General features: G+C 38.9%; 1 protein-coding gene across 3 annotated transcripts in view; it reads left to right on the top strand.

Moving 5' to 3' along the window:
• The window catches only part of GALNT18 (polypeptide N-acetylgalactosaminyltransferase 18), a 389,415-nt gene that overhangs the window by 304,677 nt on the left and 65,266 nt on the right, over positions 1-19,472 (top strand). For all 3 annotated transcript variants that reach the window (XM_073347598.1, XM_073347597.2, XM_073347599.2), the window contains exon 9: positions 2,615-2,710. In XM_073347598.1, coding sequence (XP_073203699.1) covers positions 2,615-2,710 — 96 coding nt within the window. The remainder of the gene's footprint in view (positions 1-2,614; positions 2,711-19,472) is intronic.

The raw sequence follows: 19,472 nt of genomic DNA, 5'->3' as shown, positions 1-19,472 counted from the left end.
ACACAGGTGGAATAACTGAGTTACTTGACACATCCTTCTTGGACTAATTCAACATTTATTTGACAGGTACAGATGAAAAGCACGGAACAGGCCTTCTAAGATTTTGACTCTCTTGAGCCTGTCTCAGCATCCACAGAAGGATGCTGGCAATACCAAATAAGCTTGGTATACAGCAAGAGTGAGTGTTCATACATCACACTGTTATGTGATGCAGAACCAAAGAGCCCAATATATAAGTCCTCAGGGCATCTCTGGTCAATACATATATATTATGAGTGTGCCACAACACGGGGCCTGATATAATCTATTGACCGCAGCATGTCAGTACATTAATGGCCTCATAATTTAGCTGGGAGCTGTAGTGGGAAGTCTTATTCCACTAACTGTGTACTTCTGAAAAATGCCTGAAAATAATGGACCATATGACAAAGCATTAGAGAGAACTCTAGAGCTCTAGAGTTACAGAGGCTTGCAAGAGACACTGCATTAGGAAATAAAAACACACTGTCACCTGATCTTCATAGAGGGTTTGGTTCCCTCTTCTGTTCGTTCTTCAATTCTTCTTTTCCACTTGTTTGCTAAGCTTGTAATGAAGGAAGAAGTGCCATGGAAATGCAAATCAGCTGCTAATTTAGATTTTAAATATTGAAGTGCTTACCTGCTTGGATCACTGCTCTGCACTTACCAAAGATATCTGATTTTCTGGGATGGAGATTTTGTTGTCAGTAATGAAAAAAATTAACAAAAATGCTGCATTATTACAAAAGGAAATTGGAATCAATACATTTTTTCATTATTTGATCAGCTGGAGACTCAGATGTTGCCAGTCTCCACTGTAAGATTGTAATTTAGGCTATGTGTGCACTTGGAAACTAAGCAGTGTGTGATAGCACTGGATTATGTGCAGTTGGTCAGGTGTGCGCGCTAACTATATTAAGTCTTTCTTGTGCTTTTGCCCAGCATCCACACTAGTGTTGTTCTAAACCATCTCATTTGAAATATCCTCGAGTACCTATCTGACATCTCCCAGAGGCAGTGGATTCTGAGAGAATTCAAAAGGCCACCAGTCCACTTTGGGCCAGTAGTGTGTAGACTCATTGAACTGATTCATCTAGTTCATATCCATGCTGGCACTAAAAAGGAGAGAAGGCCTATAGCAGAAATGAGCATGGAAAGAGTGAAGTACGTCAAGAAGATGGCAGAGGTTTACTCATTCAAACAGCGTAAGAAGCATAACAAGAATAGTGATGATCTTGAATCGAGAGAGGAAGGTGCAAGTAACCATAGTGACAATGGAATAAAATGGCAGCACTATGTCATTAATGTCAATAATAATAAAGGGAAGGATGGTTTTATAGTTAAGGCACTCAGGAAATCTGAATGTAATTCTCAGCTCAGCCACAGACGATCTGTCTGACACTGGGCAAGTCACTCATCTCTCTATGCTACAGTTTTCTATCTGTAACATGTGGATAATACTTCCTTTCTCCCACACTTACTGTATCTCTGTGAGCTTTTCAGGGTACAGACTGTCTCATTACGTGTACATGTATGTGCACTGACTAGCACAATAGGGATCTGATCTCAGTTGAGGCCGTTGCTGAAATGTTAATATTAATAGTGTCCCCTGAGCTGTCCCTGTTTTGGTGCAACTCTGCATCACACTAGCATTGGGCAATATGCCCAATTTGGTCCAATGTGTCAGAACAACAGCGAAATATTAGGTTTATTATGGTTAAGTAATTTAGATGGAAATGCTGTAGGTACATAAAATTACTCCATTGGAAATGTGTATAAAGTAAACTAAATGATAAATATTTCACCTCGTTGCTTTTCTATGTTCTGAGATGAATAGTTTGTCTATACAGGATATTGAGACTTTGGTTTCATAAGATATGTGCTCCTTCTAGGAGGGCCCCTTTGAGTCCCATGCATATAAATTACACATATAATCCTGTGGTACCTAAATTCTCACTTACTTATTTCATTCTCCATCCCAGAGGCTCAAGGTGATCAGAAGTCCTTCAGAATGTAAATTTCTTATGAGACTCCTTGCAGAGCCTTTCATCTTTATTGGGAGGAAAAGCTCTTTCAGAAACTGAGTGGTGTGCTCTTAGATAAATTGCTCAATAAATCCTTCATTCTTTGTAGCAATGTGGATTGTGAGTCGATGGAGCTATGCCAGTCTACGCCAGCTGAGGATCTGGCCCACTGATGCTGTTGGGACTGCTTGTGGGACAGGGTACATCATTAGTAATGGTATCAGAATCTGGCATTATGTTTTAGTCCATTTGGGACTGATGCTAAGTGGTCCTGGGCACTTTTAGGGAGTTTCATGGGCCCTCAACTCCCATTGATATAATAGAAACTGAGTAAGAAGTTCAGGATTTAATCTACAAACAACAAGAGCATACAGCATATGTTTAATTCAGGGAAGAATTTGATCCAGCTGTTTTCTCTCCAAATGCACTCTTAACCTCACACAGACAAGTGTCTTTATTATGAATGTTTCCTTCTCTCAGGTAAATATGATTTTCTTGCAAAGAAATTGAAATGATTAAATATAGTCCATTCTAACACACATTTGGTTTCTTTTTCTCTCTGTCTATTCTAGCTGCAGAATTCCCTGAAAAGTGATTTGTGCCTTGATCAGGGGCCAGACACAGAAAATATTCCAATCATGTATATCTGCCATGGAATGACACCACAGGTTAGTATGACTAATGATCTCATATATGGCTGCTGCTTTTAGTAGGCTGTGTAGGAGGAACCATATTGTAACCATCAATGTTTTTTTCCTGCTACAGTACCTCCTTAGGCTGTTTGTTAGAGATTTTATAGAAAATTGGAACATTACTTGTGCCATAATGTTGAGAATCACTTGTGTATTAATTAGTGCTTTGACAAGGAAGCTTATTTATTCATTTTGGAAGACTATAAGCAACAAGAGGCATGAATTAGTGCTACATTTAGCAGGAATTGTTGGCATAAGCTTTTGTTATTTATCTCTTTTAACTGTGTCCCTGATATGAATGCAACAGTAAGCTCTAAAGAAGATATAATTGTATTTATAGCAAAATTTTCTGTTTTGGGCTGCTGTATTTACTGTCTTTGTTCTGGGAATTTGAAAAGTACAGCACCCTACTTCAAAGTGCATTACAGACATGTACAAAAAATAAATTAATACCTGCAAAAGCCCTTTATTCCAGGCCCTTTTTACATTCCCTAACACACGCTCATTTTGTTCAGAATGGGTCAGACTCAAATTATCAAAGCCCTTGCATTTACTGAAACAGCTGGATTTAATAACTGACAAATAAGAGTTTGAACATGTAGCCTCTTCTTGAGTGACTAACGATCTGGACACATGTAAAAGCATTCTCATGCAGCTACTTAAACTACCACCTGCGTGGTCCAGAACTTGCCTGTCAGAGACAGACCGTGCAAAGTAGTTGATATTGGAAGATCACTTAAACAAAAATCTATAGAAGAAAAATAGTCATATTTTGATTACATGTTGTAGAGCAAAATACCCCTGCGTTTTAGAATACATGAGGGTGATTGAAAGCATTTACTCCCTTCCTTTGCTAGTGCCTAGTAATAATCAGCAGAAAATTTTGCTCTGGTTGTTTTTATGCAAGCATTGTACAAAAGGACCTTGATACTCTTCATTTATATAAATGTGTGGGATGTGGTGCTGTTCATAGAACCATCAATTACTTGATTTGATTACACAGCAAAGGAGGATCATAACACTAGCTAGCTAAGACATAAACAAGTGCACATTGAAAAGGTAACATTGATCTTCCATCTATGGGTAACTTAGTTGGAAACTTAAACCTGATGAAATTGTTGGTGTTGGTTATATAATACCTTGCAAAGTTATGTGTTCTGCATTTTCAGCTCTGCACTGATTTCCTTTACTGAGAGCTTTTAATATTGATCCCTAGAGAGGTCCTGCTTGAGTAAATTATGAATGATGAAGAGAAAAATATCAGAGAGTCCCATTTATCACATGCATCCACTGCATAGACTGCGGCTTATTTTTCACATAAGTATGCTGATAACTAGTGTGTTGCCTCCAGGAGCTTTTTAAGCTGGTCCTCATTGTTAGCTAAGTAACTACCTACCTCTGATGTAAATCACAAGTTTGCTGGAGTCATTATTCTTCACCTTCTGGGAAGGTGCAATAATTCTCTTCTGGCATATCATCTTGATAACAGTCTACATACACTGTTGTAAATTAAAATTGGAAATTTTAATTATAGTTAAGTGGCAAAAAAAAAGCCCCCTTAGTTAGCACCGTTCAGCATTCACTGTAAACTATTTTTGAATGCCAGTCAAAGCTCTGCATAAATGAGATATGGGTAACAAAAATATGGGGATGGGGGAGAGAAAGAAGAACCCTCTTGATGGGAGCATGCTCCTTTCATAATTACAGTGTTGTTTGCATCTCCTCACCCATTAACATGATTTCAGGGGTTTTTTTAAAAGCTATGATACTGTCTGACTCTGCCTGGGATTAGAAAATGCGTGAGATCTCTCTTTAAAGAGGAACTTGCTGTTTCCCCATTCAGGGACATGTACTTGGCCAAATTGTGTGCCACTACAGTAGCACAAAGGACCCATACATTTTACTGAATAGGCATCTGGAAGATTTCCTCTGTGTAGAGGGAATCCCCGTATTTATGGCATAGACCCAAGCCTCTTCCCAGCAACTGGCACAGAGGGAGTGGTTGGTTCAAGGTCCCTTTGTGTAATCTGGCAGCTCACACCTGTGGCCATAGACCTAACACAGTATGCATCCGATGAAGTGAGCTGTAGCTCACGAAAGCTCATGCTCAAATAAATTGGTTAGTCTCTAAGGTGCCACAAGTCCTCCTTTTCTTTTTACTTAGTGTTAAGTTTGTTGAAGAAGAAAAAAATAGTTGGAAAGCAGTAACCCTGTTTAATGAGGAATACTGGCCCAGTCCTGAATCCCCAACTCATGTGAGCAGTCCCAGTGAGACTAGTCAGTGGGACTCGTAGCAGGGGCCAGGACTACTGGTGTGAACAGGCGTTGCAATATGAGGCCTTGGCTAGAAAAATCCCATACGCCTCATGTCTGAGGTTCATTCGTTTCTTAAGCTACGTCTACACCGCGAGCATGGGTAGTGGCATCAGAAGCATGGCTTGAGCGTGCTGAATACTCAGTGCAGCTAAGCCATGACTCTGCTGCCATGGCCTGTGCTACTGCAGCTTACCCTGCTGTTTATACTCACGCAAGGTACACAAGCAGGGGAATCACACCCCTAGCTCATAGTGTAGACGCAGCCTGACAGGCGTTTTGGCTCTTCCAAGACCATTCTAATATTAGGGAGAGGAGGTAATGTGCAGGAAACTGTGTGGTTTAAACAATGTTCTACCCTGGTCCGTGATGCAATTTTTACAACTTCCTTAATCCTTTCCTCTCTTAGAAATTGGTTTCTTCCTTCTTAAACCAGTATAAAGTGCTCACTGGAGATAATCTTTCATTTTCCTTATAGGACCCTATGCATTTCAAAGTGCACCGATATGCTGACTAGAGAGCTTCTTATAGCTGATTACCACAAGGCCAGTGCCTGTATCCTACAAGGAGAAGAGTCACAGTAAAATAAATAAATAAATAAAATGTGCATAAGCACACTCCAGAAAAATCATTATAGGGTAATAGCATAAGATGCACCGGACCAAGAGAAGAATTCAGGGCTTGTCATGCATTTCAGTACTTTGGTTTTCATAGAGCATTCATATATTTGATCGATTTAATTGCAAATAAGTCAGGGGTAGAATGCATTTTAATAAAGGATGTGTTTGTGGACTTAAATAGAACCCTTAGAAATATGTAGGAGGATGAATTCATATGATCATAAAAAACAAGTTAAAAATGGAAAAGACCCATTAGGTCATTAGCCCATCTGCTTGACAATTCAGGATTTTTCCCTAAGCTACTAGTATTTGTTCCTATATTTTCTCCATTCTAGTTTTAAATATTCCAGGCTAAAGAGCTTCCTCTATTTCCCTCGGGGGACTATTCTACAGCCTGTCAGGAAGTTTTCCCTGATATGCAGCCTAAATTTTTCCTTTCTTCTCATTACTTCTAGCTATAGCCTCTTTTTCCATCATGAATAATTTCTTGCTCTGTGCTAACCCCTTTCAAATCTTTGAAGACTCTGATCTAGTTCCCCTTTTACTCATCACTTAGTCAAGCTATTTGACACCAGCTCTTGAAATTGCATAGCTGTGGAATGTGTAAATGGGTACTCTTTTCTTTTAGCATGATTCACACACATGGGATGATTACACTCTTTGAAAAGGGAATTGTGAAGTTAAAATATAAGAGTGCATAGCACTGTTTTGTGGCCAGTGGCAAGTATGTCAAACATCCCTTTGTAATTAATAATGCTTTCAAAAGTGCCAAAGAACTGCTCTCAGACTGCATAATTGAATAACCAGAGATTGTCTCACTGCACAAAACAACAGCTGTTTTTAAGAGGCATTAGAATTAATAATGAGTGAGCCTAAAATGTTTGAGGTTAACCAAACTTTCACCAACTCCCTTCACATGATTGCTGTACTACTTATAAAGAATTAATATGTATTATTAGCCCTTCCATACAAGAATCTCAGAGTATGTGAATGAATGAATGAATGAATATGCCTGTGAGTATATTATTGTCACCATTATACAGATAGGAAAACTGAGGCACAGTTTTTCTGTGGTCACACAGTGAGGCAGTGGTGGAATGGAGAATAGAATTCAGAGAATCTTGACTCTTATTCCCCTGTTCTGTCCACTAACAAGAGCTACCAGGCCAACATGACCATCTCCACCCAATTTCTACTACGTGTGACCCATATCTTGTCTTCTGTTGTTCAGCCTTTGCAACTGGCCAATTTGTCATTTGTCCCAGCCTCTAGCTCTCTCCATCCCACCAGGACTCCTAGTCTTTGCTTCCTGTCTTTATTTTCAGCTTAGTATTTTGAGGCCAAATTCTCTGTTGGTGTAAATTGCTATAGCTCCATTAAGTTCAACAGAACTGCACTAATTTGCAGCAGCAGAGAATTTGGCTCATAATTGTTTTTTAAAATAGAAACAATGGAGAAAAGGAGAAAAAATGCACACTTACATATGCAGAGCAGGATATGTTACAATGAAGAAAGGTGAAAATTGGCTTTTTACGTACATATGTGATTTAAATGCACATGTTTAAAGTTGTCATAAACTTTGCGAGTGGGTATGGGAGTTGGTGTGTACTTTACACAACACAAAATACTCAGTAACTTCTCATTCTTTTCAATCAATGTAATTATTCATTGGACTCCAGATGAAAATGTTCCTTTCTGTTATGTTTGGAAGCATAAATCCTACCCAGTTTGTTCTTCCTAACAATGGAATGTATCCAGAGGCAAAGAGTTTTTTCAGCTTTGTAAAATAATTTTGTGGCTATTATCCAAGTATCTATAAATATTTATGTTCCCACCAATTTGCTCCTTTGAATATTAATAAAGGCATAGTCCTAGTTGGACTCCTCCAACTGTACATTCATTTTTTCTACACCATGGGGCTTCATAAGTTCCCAGAATGTGGGATGAAGTAAAGGCACCAAGATGCAGCAGAGGGACAACTGTATGCTGCAATGCATCTTGAATGGAAGGAGGATTTAGAAGCCATAGATGAGGGAGACTGAGGCAAGGAGGAATGAGAGAAAGCTGACCAGTCAAACAGAAGAGAGAAAGATGCTAGTTTGGGGCCACACTATATTTTAAAACCCATAGGAGCGAGTTTCAGAGGTTGGGTCTACAGAGTTGGGCTCGCAGGGCTCGTGCTTTGGCTCCAAAAGCAGCAATGTAAAACATTGCAGCTCAGACTGGCGTTCTGGCCCTGAAGTCCGGGGGGGGGAGGGGGGGAGGGTAGGCTTCAGAGCCCAAGCTCCAGCCCCAGTTGCAATATCTACCCAGCTGTTTTTTAGCACCATGGCATGAGCTCCGCAAGCCCGACTCTGTAGACCTGAGCTCTGAGATGCAGTGCAGTGGGTTTAAATTAGAGTGTAGATACACAGTAAAGGGCCAGATCCTCAGCTGGAGTAAATTGGTGTGGCTCTATTCTAGCCCAAAGAGTTTATGATAGAAGAAGTAGAACTAACTTGATCACTTCACTGCTCCTTGATCCTGCCTACGCTACACCATGATGGGGTGTCAGGATTGGATGGATGTCACTTCCAGAGAGAGGACCTGCTGCAGTTTCCACGATATGCATCTGAAGAAGTGAGCTGTAGCTCACGAAAGCTTATGCTCTAATAAATTGGTTAGTCTCTAAGGTGCCACAAGTACTCCTTTTCTTTTTGAAAAAAGAAAAATAGTGAGTGAAAATCCTCAGCAATAAGGGGATGGTTTGTTTTCTTCATAGTCCCTGCCCTCCACTTCCATCCCACCAGAACAGGAAGGGCTGACAAGGATTTTACACATCTTGATTTAACGTTCACAGTTAGCCCCTCATTGGGGCTTTTCAATATTAACATATGTTAGAAGTTAATTTAAAATAAAACAATGGTCATTATGCAGGAATTGTGCGTCTGCATGTAGGTGTTCTGCAAGGCATTCTACCTGGAACTTGTGCTGACTACATTAGAGCTGGTCAAACAATGAAAATGATTTCACTCACAATTTTGTAGACGTTTTAGATTTTTAATGAAAAAAAATTCATTTTGTTTCAAATTACATTTTGGTTTTTTGAAAAATGAAAATTTGAGTTAAAAATGCAGTGAACATTTTCATTTTGTTTCCGTTAGAATTTTTTAAAATAAAAAAAATCTAAAGCTTTATTGAAATCCTATCTGTTTTCATTAAATATTTTGATGGAAAATGTTTTGGGTCTAAATATTTTAAACTGCTCTAATCTAAGTCACTTCCAAGTCATCAAGAATGAAGTGCTTACCTCCATTGTACCCACTATTAGCTCTGTATGCAACTTGTTCCTGCCAGCACTATTACACAACCTGGGAGAAAGGTCTGCTTTAAGTGAACTAATATATGCTCGTAAAGAAAAGTCTGGGTTTGGTTCCATTTGGAGGAAAGACTGAAGTGTAAGACCATGCTTCTTCATAAGAATCAATAAGCTGACCCACTGGATAGAATTAGAGATGGGCCCTAGCAGCAATATTCAGATCCCAATTTTAAACTTCTGGCTTTTCGCATCCAGGATTTTGGTTTGACCTGTTCTAGAGAGAGGCTCAGTTGAAAAATTGGGATCTAGATCTTATGTTCTTCTGTTTTGATCATGCTCTTTTTTTCTACCTCGACCCCCCAGTGGATGATTGGATGTGGCACTTTGTTTTGGGCTCTTTCTCATCTCTAAAACACTCAGATCCTTTCAAGAGTCGTGATATCATCTAGCGAGTGCAGGAAATAAATGTTCCATCAACCAAGCAATTCATGGATAACCATTTGTAATGAAGTTAGAGGAACAATACAGGAACAATTAATTATGAATCTGTTAGTTTTCTTTTCCAAGTGTATCTTCTAGAATGGCTATTGCCAAGCTCTTTTTGGATACTGTTGAAAATATTCTCATCTCCGTAAATTGTCACTTCCAAGCAGTATAAATCCTTAAGTAGCTCATCCTCTCCAGGTCCTGTTGTTGCATACCAGTTTACATGGATTGAGGGGACCATTTTATATATTACTAATACATGAATTGTAATTGTGTCCTTCATTTCAGTTCAGACCTTTCATGGTACCTTTCAGTTAGTATCAAAACGTGGAAATATTAAGCTAAGCTGAACACACAACTCATTTTCCCTGGGATTCTTTCCTTTGCTGCCCACAGAATGCTAGGGTATTGCTGTCAGGGCAAGTTTTAGAGGCAGAGAATTATTAATATTTAAGAAAAGCCTATAGCTTTGATGGTTTAGATCCCTGACTGACTTCTAGAAGAACATGCATTCCTTTCTCCTCTATCTGAAAAATTACTGAGTGCCTGTAAATTTCTTTAGCACAAGGGCAGTAAAGAGCTCCTGTGGGAAACAGCACTGATGTATATTTTTAGAAATCATGAGGTCTCTTCTGGTTCACAAATAGGACCAAGTTCCTAACACAACACTCGGCTTCAAGACAAAACCTGTAAGCATTACAAACCTACATCATGTGAGGAATTTTCCTAACAGAGGGCCTGCTTCTGCTACCTCTGAAGTTAGTACTTGTTTGGCCACTGATTTCAGTGGGAGTAAAACCAGATTGAAGAACATATGGAAACCTGCAGATCTGTATTAAAGACTAACCTTCAAATGTTCAGTATTGAAGTATCAGTTCCCTATGGATGAGACATGCCTAGTGAAACCTCTCACAAAAATTTTCTAAGGAATTATATAAGGCACAACAGCTGGATTCATAGCTGTCAGTCACCTGTGAACTAAGAGCTGATGTTTATGAAAGGAGTTGACTTGTTTTCAAGGAAAATGATAAATATTTTTGTCTTTTGCACATATGAGTGATTGATTACACACAGACCCTATGCAATATCCTCTCTCTTGAACATGGTGTTACACATTGTTTTGAAAAAATAAGCACAGCCCAACTTTTTAATTGTGAGAATTCTGCCCAAAAAGAATGTGCAGAAGACAGAGCAACTTTATAACAACGGTCAGTGCTACATCGCTGTAAAATGAGTTTCAAATTGTAAATTGAAATGTGTGTGTGACTGGCTCCATGCTCTTAAGAGATGTCAAAACCTAGAGAGTGAGTTTCTTGAGTTTGCTGTTGGAAAATATGATTTATTACTATTTTTATTTTATTTATGAAGTTACATAGTTCCCTCAATATACCGACTGCTTTACAGTACTAAAAAATTAACCAGTCCCTGTTCCAAAGAACGTCTGGTCTCAAGGCACAATGAGTACTAAAACATTATAATACAGAGAAAGCAAAGGCTACTGCATGGCCGTTATAGTTGGAATGCTTCATGAAATGAAAAGGATTTTAGCAGCTCATTAAAGAGGACAGGAAGAGAGTTTGGCACAGGCATTGACTGGGAGGCTGCTCCAAGTGCATGCAAGTTCTTTGATGCAAGGACTGTTTCTTACTATGGGTTTTTTAACAGTGCCTAACAAAATAGGCAATAATATAAATAACAACAACAATAGGTATGATGCCAAATCCTCAGCTCGTAAAAATCAGCTTAGGTCCATGGACTTCAAAGGACCAATGCAGATTTACAGCAGCTAAGGATCTAGTCCCTAGATTCTGGAGTAGACAAAAGACAAAGAACACTGATAGGAGAGAAGCATGAGCCAAGTATAGGGAGCAGGTGGGTGTACATTGTAGGCAGAAATTAATTTTAAATCACTGTAGGCTCTGCACTGTAGCTGTCAAGCTGGGAAAAAAAGAAGGTAAAATCTCTGCAAAAGCTTTTACTGAATGGAGCCTTAAAATAGCAAGTAGCTAAAATATGATTAATTCATTATGCCATCAGGTTTTGGTATCTTATTATGATCCCATATAACATTTCTTAATTATCCAGTGTGAGGAAGGGCATGCAGTTTCGTAATTATGGTTAATTTATATAGTTTCTCTTTTACTATGACTTTGAGTTCTTTGTTTATATATTCATTTTACCTGAGCAAATTCCCAGGTTGGGGGGAGGGTGGAGTAGTTTGGAGGGCATATCTGGATAACTTTTTGATTTATTATAATAAATATATAACAATTGAAAGAAAGGGAAGTTGACAGTAATGAATATAAATCTGAAGTTAGGAATTGTAGAATATTCATAAGGGAAGCAGAGACACACAAGGAGAAATTTATGGCCCACTGAATTAAGTAAAATAAGGAGTTTTTAAAATGTATTAGGAACAAAAAGAATCCTGACAATGGTACTGGACCATTACTAGATAGAAATAGTAAAATTATCACTAGTAATGCAGAAAAGACAGAAGTGTTCAATCAATATTTCTGTTCTGCATTTGTGGGTAAAACAGATGATATAGTTTCAGCATGTGGTGATGAAAACAATCTTTCCATTCCACTGGTATCTCTGGAGGATGTTAAGCAACTAAAGTTAGATATTTTCAAATCAGCATGGCTAGATAACTTGCATCCAGGAGTTTTAAAAGAACTGGCTAAGGAGCTAGCTGGACTGTTACTGTTTACTTTCAATAAGTTTTGGAGCACTAGGGGAAGTTCCAGAGGACAGAAAGAAGGCCAATATTATGCCAATTTTTAAAAGGGTAAATGAGATGACCTGAGTAATTATAGGCCTGTCATCCTTACGTGGATCCTAGGCAAGATAATGGGATGACTGATACAAGACTTAATTAATCAAGAAATAAAGGCAAATCAACATGGATTTATGGAAAATAAATCCTGACAAGCTAATATTATATATTATTTAAATGAGATTACAAGTTTGGTTGATAAAGGTAATAGTGCTGATGTAATATAGTTAGACTTCTCTAAGGTACTTGACTTAGTACCAGATGATATTTTGGTGAAAAAAGTAGAATGGTATAAAATTAACATGGCACACAGTAGATGGATTAAAAACTGGCTAACTGATAGGTCACAGAATTTAATTGTAAATGGGGAATCATCATCAAGTGAATGTCTCTCCAATGGGGTCAGTTCTTGGTCTTATGCTATTTAACATTCTTATCCATGACCTAGAAGAAAACATAAAATCATCACTGATAAAGGTTGCAGATGACACAAAAATTGAGAGTGGTAAATAATGAAGAGGACAGGTCACTGTTTCAGAGAGATCTGGAATGCTTGGTAAACTGTGTGCAAGCAAACTGTGTTTTTTAATATGTCCAAATGTAAATGTATACATTTGGGAGCAAAGAACTTAGGCCATACTTTATAGAATGGGAGATTCCATCCTGGGAAGCAGTGACTTTGAAAAAGAACTAGGGGTTGTGATGGATAATCAGCTGAATGTGAGCTCCTCGTGCAACACTGTGGCCAAAAGAGCTAATGTGATCGTGGGATGCATAAACGGGAATCTCAAGAGGTTATTTTACTTCTGTATACAGTACTGGTGCGACTGCTACTAGAATATGTTGTCCAGTTCTGGTGGCCACAATTCAAGAAGGATGTTGATAAATTGAAGAGGGTTCAGAGAAGAGCTATGAGAATAAATAAAGGATTAGAAAACATTTCTTATAGTGATAGGCTCAAAGAGCTCAGTCTGTTTGGAGTGAGTTGATTACAGTCTATAATTATCTACATGGGGAACAAATATTTACTATTGGGCTTTTTAATCTAGCAGAGGAAGTTATAACAGGATCCAATGGCTGGAAGTTGAAGCTAGACAAATTTAGACTGGAAATAAGGCATAAAAATTTAACAGTGCATGTAATTAACCACTGGAACTACTTATCAAGGGTCCTGATAGGTATTCCATCACTGACAACTTTTAAATCAGGATTGGATATTTTTCTAAAAGATATATGCTCTAGGAATTATTTTGGGGGAAGTTCTTTGGCCTGTGTTATGCAGTAGGCAAGATTAGCATCTAGGTAATATATTCAGATGTAAAGACATCTGAACTAGACCTTTTAGTGGATCAACATGGAAAAGACTATAATCATCATGTGTTTGATCTCACATAGTGTGTAACTTCGCTGCAACATTTTTTGAAGCTGTTTTCTTCTTTAAACTTGATTTTATAACAAAAACAGATTGAGTGTTGTGCTGAAGTCCATACTGTAACTCAGGCAAAGACCTCAGTGCCAGATGAGGACTGCAAGATTATTGATCCTACTTGGGCCAAGTGAGCTCTCTGGAATTTCTTCCCAGGGGATTGGCTGGATTCAAGACATTTAATGTTGTTGTTTATTTCCACTGGTTCTCAAATAAATGTACCCAGCATGCGGTTTTTGGGTGTGTCTCTGGTGGGTGTGTCAACTTCACTTCACCCCTAGTGTGACATTACATCCCATATTCTTCATAGAAATATGGTTATGATATGAATATGGCATAACTAAGATATACTTTATGCAAGGTGGCTCATATAAGATATCATTGGAAAGGTTCTGATTTACTGAATGTGATTATCCAATTTGTATGCATGTATCATTTCTGTATCTGAAGTTAGGAATCTTGACTATCTAACAATTACAACTGTGTGTGTACTTGGGGAAACGCCAACCAGACAGTAAGCAATCAGCCTTAATGGGCCATTAGAAAAAGACAATGAGTCTTTGAAGATGTGGATCTCCCATCTGCCTGGAGTTCCTTCCTGTGGACATTACAAATAAACCTGGTTTCATAGTTGCTTTGGCACTGCAAGGTCAGGTTTTAAGATCACCTGATACAAAATATCACCTTGGACACTGGTACTTTTCCTCTGTAGGGGGATGGGGATCAAACAAAGGTTTCCCGCCTCAGGTAAATTCTTTTTAAGGCTGGGGAGGGGGTTAATCTGGACTCTTCTCCATTGCCTACCCAAGAAGAAAGACTGCTGAAAGTACCTGAGGGGAAAGGCAGGGGTGAATCCAGAGTGAGACAGAGAGGTCCTGTCTATAAGAAGAAATAACTGGAACTCTAAGCCACATAAACTCAGCAACTTGCCTAAAACAACATTTAGGGTGAGAAATTAATTCTTGAAACCAGTCTCTTTAAGATTTTAAGCGTAGTGTGAATGTTTTGTTTTATTCGCTTAGTAATCTGCTTTGTTCTGTTTGCTATCCCTGATAATCACTCAATAACTGTCTTTTGTGGTGAATAAACTTATTTCTTGTTTATAATATAACCCAATTTGTGCAATCTTTATCTGGGGGGGCAAGAAGCTGTGCATATCTCTCTTCACATTGAGGGAGAGAGCAAATTCTTATGAGCTTGTGCTGTGCAGATCTTCCTGTAAAGCACAAGACAATATACCTTTGGGTCTGCACTCCAAGGGAGGTGGGCACCTGAGTGCTGAGGCAAGTCCCTTAAGATGAGTCTTCCAGAGCTGACCTCCTTGTCTGTGTCTTTCTGCAGCTGGGTGTGGTCCTACCTGTGTATGTGCACTAGAGGAGGTTTAAGAGCCTGGTTCAGCAAGGCAGGGTAAAGGAGTGCTATGCTGGTGGAACAGGTGGGCTCAGTGGTATCCCAGTACATCTGTGGCACCTTAAAGGGGGGCAGCCCGTCACACCCAGTGCTCACCTCTCATAATGCAAGGTGCCAAATCACATCAACCTTGTTTGGGCAATTTGCCCCTAAAAATATGTCAGTGCTGCTCCTCACTCAGCCACAGGATTTGATGGGGAATGACATGAAGCACATCTCTCTGGGGGCTGCATGTGCTTCCTCTGGTGTTGTTTTGGAGCTGGTCTTTTTGAACAAAGGTTTTTTAGCTTCATAGGTATAAATGATGGAGCCAAAAATAATATCCATTGTCCACAGCATATATTGACATGGGAGTGAGAAGCTAGGGGTTTTGAATGGAACTTGGGACTTCCTAGTAGTAGGGCTAAGTGTTATCTTGCCTCCAGTTTGTTTTAGGAACTGTATCAAACATGGGAGTTAGATATTATTAATTCACAGTGTAAAGGGACTTCAACTCAAAAAAGCATAAACAAAGAACCCTTCTCCTAGCTTCTGACATGATATTAGAGCAGGTCATTTTCTCTGTTCTGCTCCACTGAGAACATAAGCTATAAAACTGTATTATTCTGGATCAGAAGAACTCTATTCAACCCTCAGTTCTGAAATAATTGAATGGAAACTGTTTTTTCCATGTTTGAAAATATGTGGTGGTGTGATATTATGCATGCCTGTGACGGCAGAAGAACTGATCATTTTGAACGGAAACTCAGTTACTAGTGAGATAAAATTGTTGAAAAACAGTAATTTCTTCTTCGAGAGGGACATTGATTTTCTCATTTGGGGATGCACAATATTTATGTATTATTTATTTCAACAGACTCCAATTTATTTCCTTTCGAAGACAGTTCTGCTGCAGAACTTCCACTTAGTTTAGTAAATAGATTTAGTTTAGTGAATAGATCATGGATTTTAAAACACACTTAAAATTTGCCTATATGTCTAAGTAATCTGTATTCTTTTCTGTTATACTGGATTATTACTGAAGGTGATATAGAGTGGTGGAGATAGAAAATACCATCACAGGCTATTTGCTGCAACCAATCACCTGACAGAGGCTATATTAGGAGTCCTGACGTTCAGGTTCCAGGAGCTAACATGAAGCTTAAGAGCAAGAATTCAAAGGTTGGTTTTCTCAGAAGTGCTGTCAATGTTTAGGACCAGAAGGAGGCAGATTAGGAACTTGAATGCAGGGCTGAAAACTTGAGGCAAATAAGGGCTTGTCTCCACTGCCACTTACAGCACTGAAACTTTCCTCAGGGGTGTGATAAAACACCACCCTGAGCGATGCAAGTTTCAGTGCTATAAAATGGCAGTGTAGACAGTGCACTAGCGCTGGGAGCCGCGATCCCAGTGCCGGGAGCTACTCCCCTTGTGGAGTTGGATTTTTTACAATGCTAGGAGAGCTCTCTCCCTGTGGTGGAGCCGCAACTAAACAGCCACATTAAAGTGCTGCCATGGCAGCACTTTAACGTCGGCTGTGTAGACATACACTAAGAGTGTATTTTAGGAAGCTTTAAGGTCTACTTCAGGAACATATAGGCGCTAAATGGATGGGCAAATAATTGCCTCCCTTTTTATAGATATGGAAACTAGAGCAGAGAGCTAAGAAGTGACTTGGCCAAGGTCACACAGAATGTCTGTTAAAAAGAGCCGGGAACAAAATATTAGTTTCGTGGCTTCCCATAATGTATCAGACCCACAAGTTCGACCTTTCTTCTAAAAGGAAGGGAGACTTAGGTGTAAGGAGAAAAGGCTCGAGGGGATGGTTTAAGCCAGTAGCAATACTTAATTGTCTACACTATGAGAAACTGCTGTAATGTCATATCTGTCTTAAGAAGCGATTGGAAGAAAAACTGGAATATATATATATATAGTGGCAGGGTCGGACCAGATGGCTACAGGAGAGTGATAGAATGCAGATAGATTAGCCTCAGGTTAAGTAGGTCCCTTTTCCCTGGGTAAGGTAACAGGGAAGGTTCCAGAACAATCAGGAACTTTCTCGGAACAATTAAGGCACAGGCTGATTAGAACACCTGCAGCCAATCAAGAAGCTGTGAGTCTCAATTAAGGCAGGCTAATCAGGGCACCTGGGTTTAAAAAGGAGCTCACTTCAGTTTGTGGTGCATGTGTGGGAGCAAGAGGCACTAGGAGCTGAGAGTGAGAATGCATACTGCTGGAAAACTGAGGAGTACAAGCATTATCAGACACCAGGAGGAAGGTCCTATGGTGAGGATAAAGAAGGTGTTGGGAGGAGGCCATGGGGAAGTAGCCCAAGGAGTTGTAGCTGTCACACAGCTGTTCCAGGAGGCACTCTAGGCAGCTGCATTCCACAGAGCCCTGGGCTGGAACCCGGAGTAGAGAGCGGGCCCGGGTTCCCCCCAAACCTTCCAACTCCTGGTCCAGACACAGGAGGAATTGACCTGGACTGTGGGTTCACAAAAACGGCCAAACTGAGGGCTGCCGTGAATCTCCGAGGTGAGCAAATCCTCCAATAAGCGCAAGACCCACCAAGGTAGAGGAGGAACTTTGTCACAATATATATATAAAAATAAAATAACCTTGATCTTACTAATTGGGAAAATATTGCAAATTCTGATCAGAATTAACAGTATAGGGCACTTAGGAAAATATATTGTTTGATTTAAAGATTTTCAGTGAGAAAGATTTTGCCTACTAAAGCAGATTTTTCTTAGAAATAATAGAAACTTGAAATGGGAAACAGTATGGTAAAGGAAGCAAACTATCTGAGAAAATAAAGAAGTACCTTGGAGACCATAGACAGAGAATACCAGTGAGTGAAAACAATTCGGGAAAAATCCTTTGGGCAAATGGCACTTTCGTTGTCCAGCTTAAAAGTCTGTGAAGTGTTCTATAACAAGCAGGCCTGCATTTTTCCAAATAGAAGAGCATTAAAAATATTAAAAACTTAGGTGATATTACTGTGCATTACGGAAGTTCTTCTCAAAAATGTTTTGTTTTTCTTCCTCCTTGAAATTTTGTACAGTATATTCCCATTTAAATTTTTGTGGGCCTGGTCACATTATGATATTTCTCTGTAAAGAATTGCATGAACTTCATCTTGAATTTGGTTTCCTTTCTACTATAAATTAGCTAACTGACACTGTGGCATCATCACTTTTGTGACTTTCTATATGTGTAGACATTAAGAACTAAAAAAGTAAGGATTCACATAAGATTTACGTGCCCATGCTTATACATTAAGTATTTTCCCTTCTCTTTTTTCTTGTTGTGTAGTTTTACATATTTCTGTTGCATTGTTAAATGTATAGAATAATGTTCATGTTATGAATCCTATATATAAGTTCAAATTGCTGTTGAGTCCTGATATCTGCATTTTCCTACTTTGCACATTTTAGGAATGGGAGTTTCAAACGTAATCAGCTTTGACCCTATTGAAGTCAATGGAATAACTCTCAGTAATTTCTGTGGGATGAAAATTAGGCCAACCCCAAGCACGTAGGAAACTCCCACCCTAAATGTGAAACCTTAATGTTGGTTTAACATTGAGGTTTTTTCTATTTAAATTCCTTGTTTGTTTTTTTTCAAGAAAAATAGAAACTTTTGAATAGCTCCTAGCTGAATAAGCTGGGGAGCAGTAAATTCATAATTTTGCTGCCTTTGTCATCTAACTGGAGACAGTTCTCTTCAAGACTTCTAGTCAACTCAGCTGAGGCTGACACAGGCTAGACCAAAAGATTGATAACTGGATGTCAGAGGAACTTTTTTAGGGCTAGTTTCATATTGTACATAACCCAAAACTGGTCCTGAATACCAGCCCATCTGCTATTCTTATCATTTCTTCTCTCTTCTCTCAATCCTTAGTAACTAAACTCTGGTGGCCGTGTGCTTCAAGATTTTTATCCCCTATTTATATTCATTAAATATATTTTGCCCAGAAGTAAATAATGCTAAAAAAAAGTTTAATTAAAAATGTAATAAAAACAAACAAGCTGTTTCTGAGCATGAGCAATGCATATCAATTTAAAATTACCAGAGCATTTCAGGGTTCTTATACAGTGCTTAATTTGGAAGAGTTTAGAGGTGCTGACTGGATATTATACAGCGATTCGATGCTGTTCTCATCTGGATGTTCACAATGCATATATGCTTGTCAGGCATTCTTTTCCATTTGATTTAGAGTATGGCTTATTGTGTCAGTACTTTTGGCCTAATAAGGATTTCAGCATGTTAAAACTTTGAAATACTCAAAACCTGGAAGGTAAAATATGTTGAGCTCCGAGATGATAAGGCTGACACATGATTTTGGACTCAAACTCTATGCTTTTCAGACTGAACACTAAGCTGATTAAGGTGACACTTCCTTACATACAGGGTTTGGTTTAGGT

The sequence above is a fragment of the Lepidochelys kempii genome, chromosome 6 (assembly GCF_965140285.1).
Source record: "Lepidochelys kempii isolate rLepKem1 chromosome 6, rLepKem1.hap1, whole genome shotgun sequence".
Taxonomy (NCBI): Eukaryota; Metazoa; Chordata; order Testudines; family Cheloniidae; genus Lepidochelys; species Lepidochelys kempii.
This window is presented reverse-complemented; position numbering and strand designations above follow the sequence as displayed.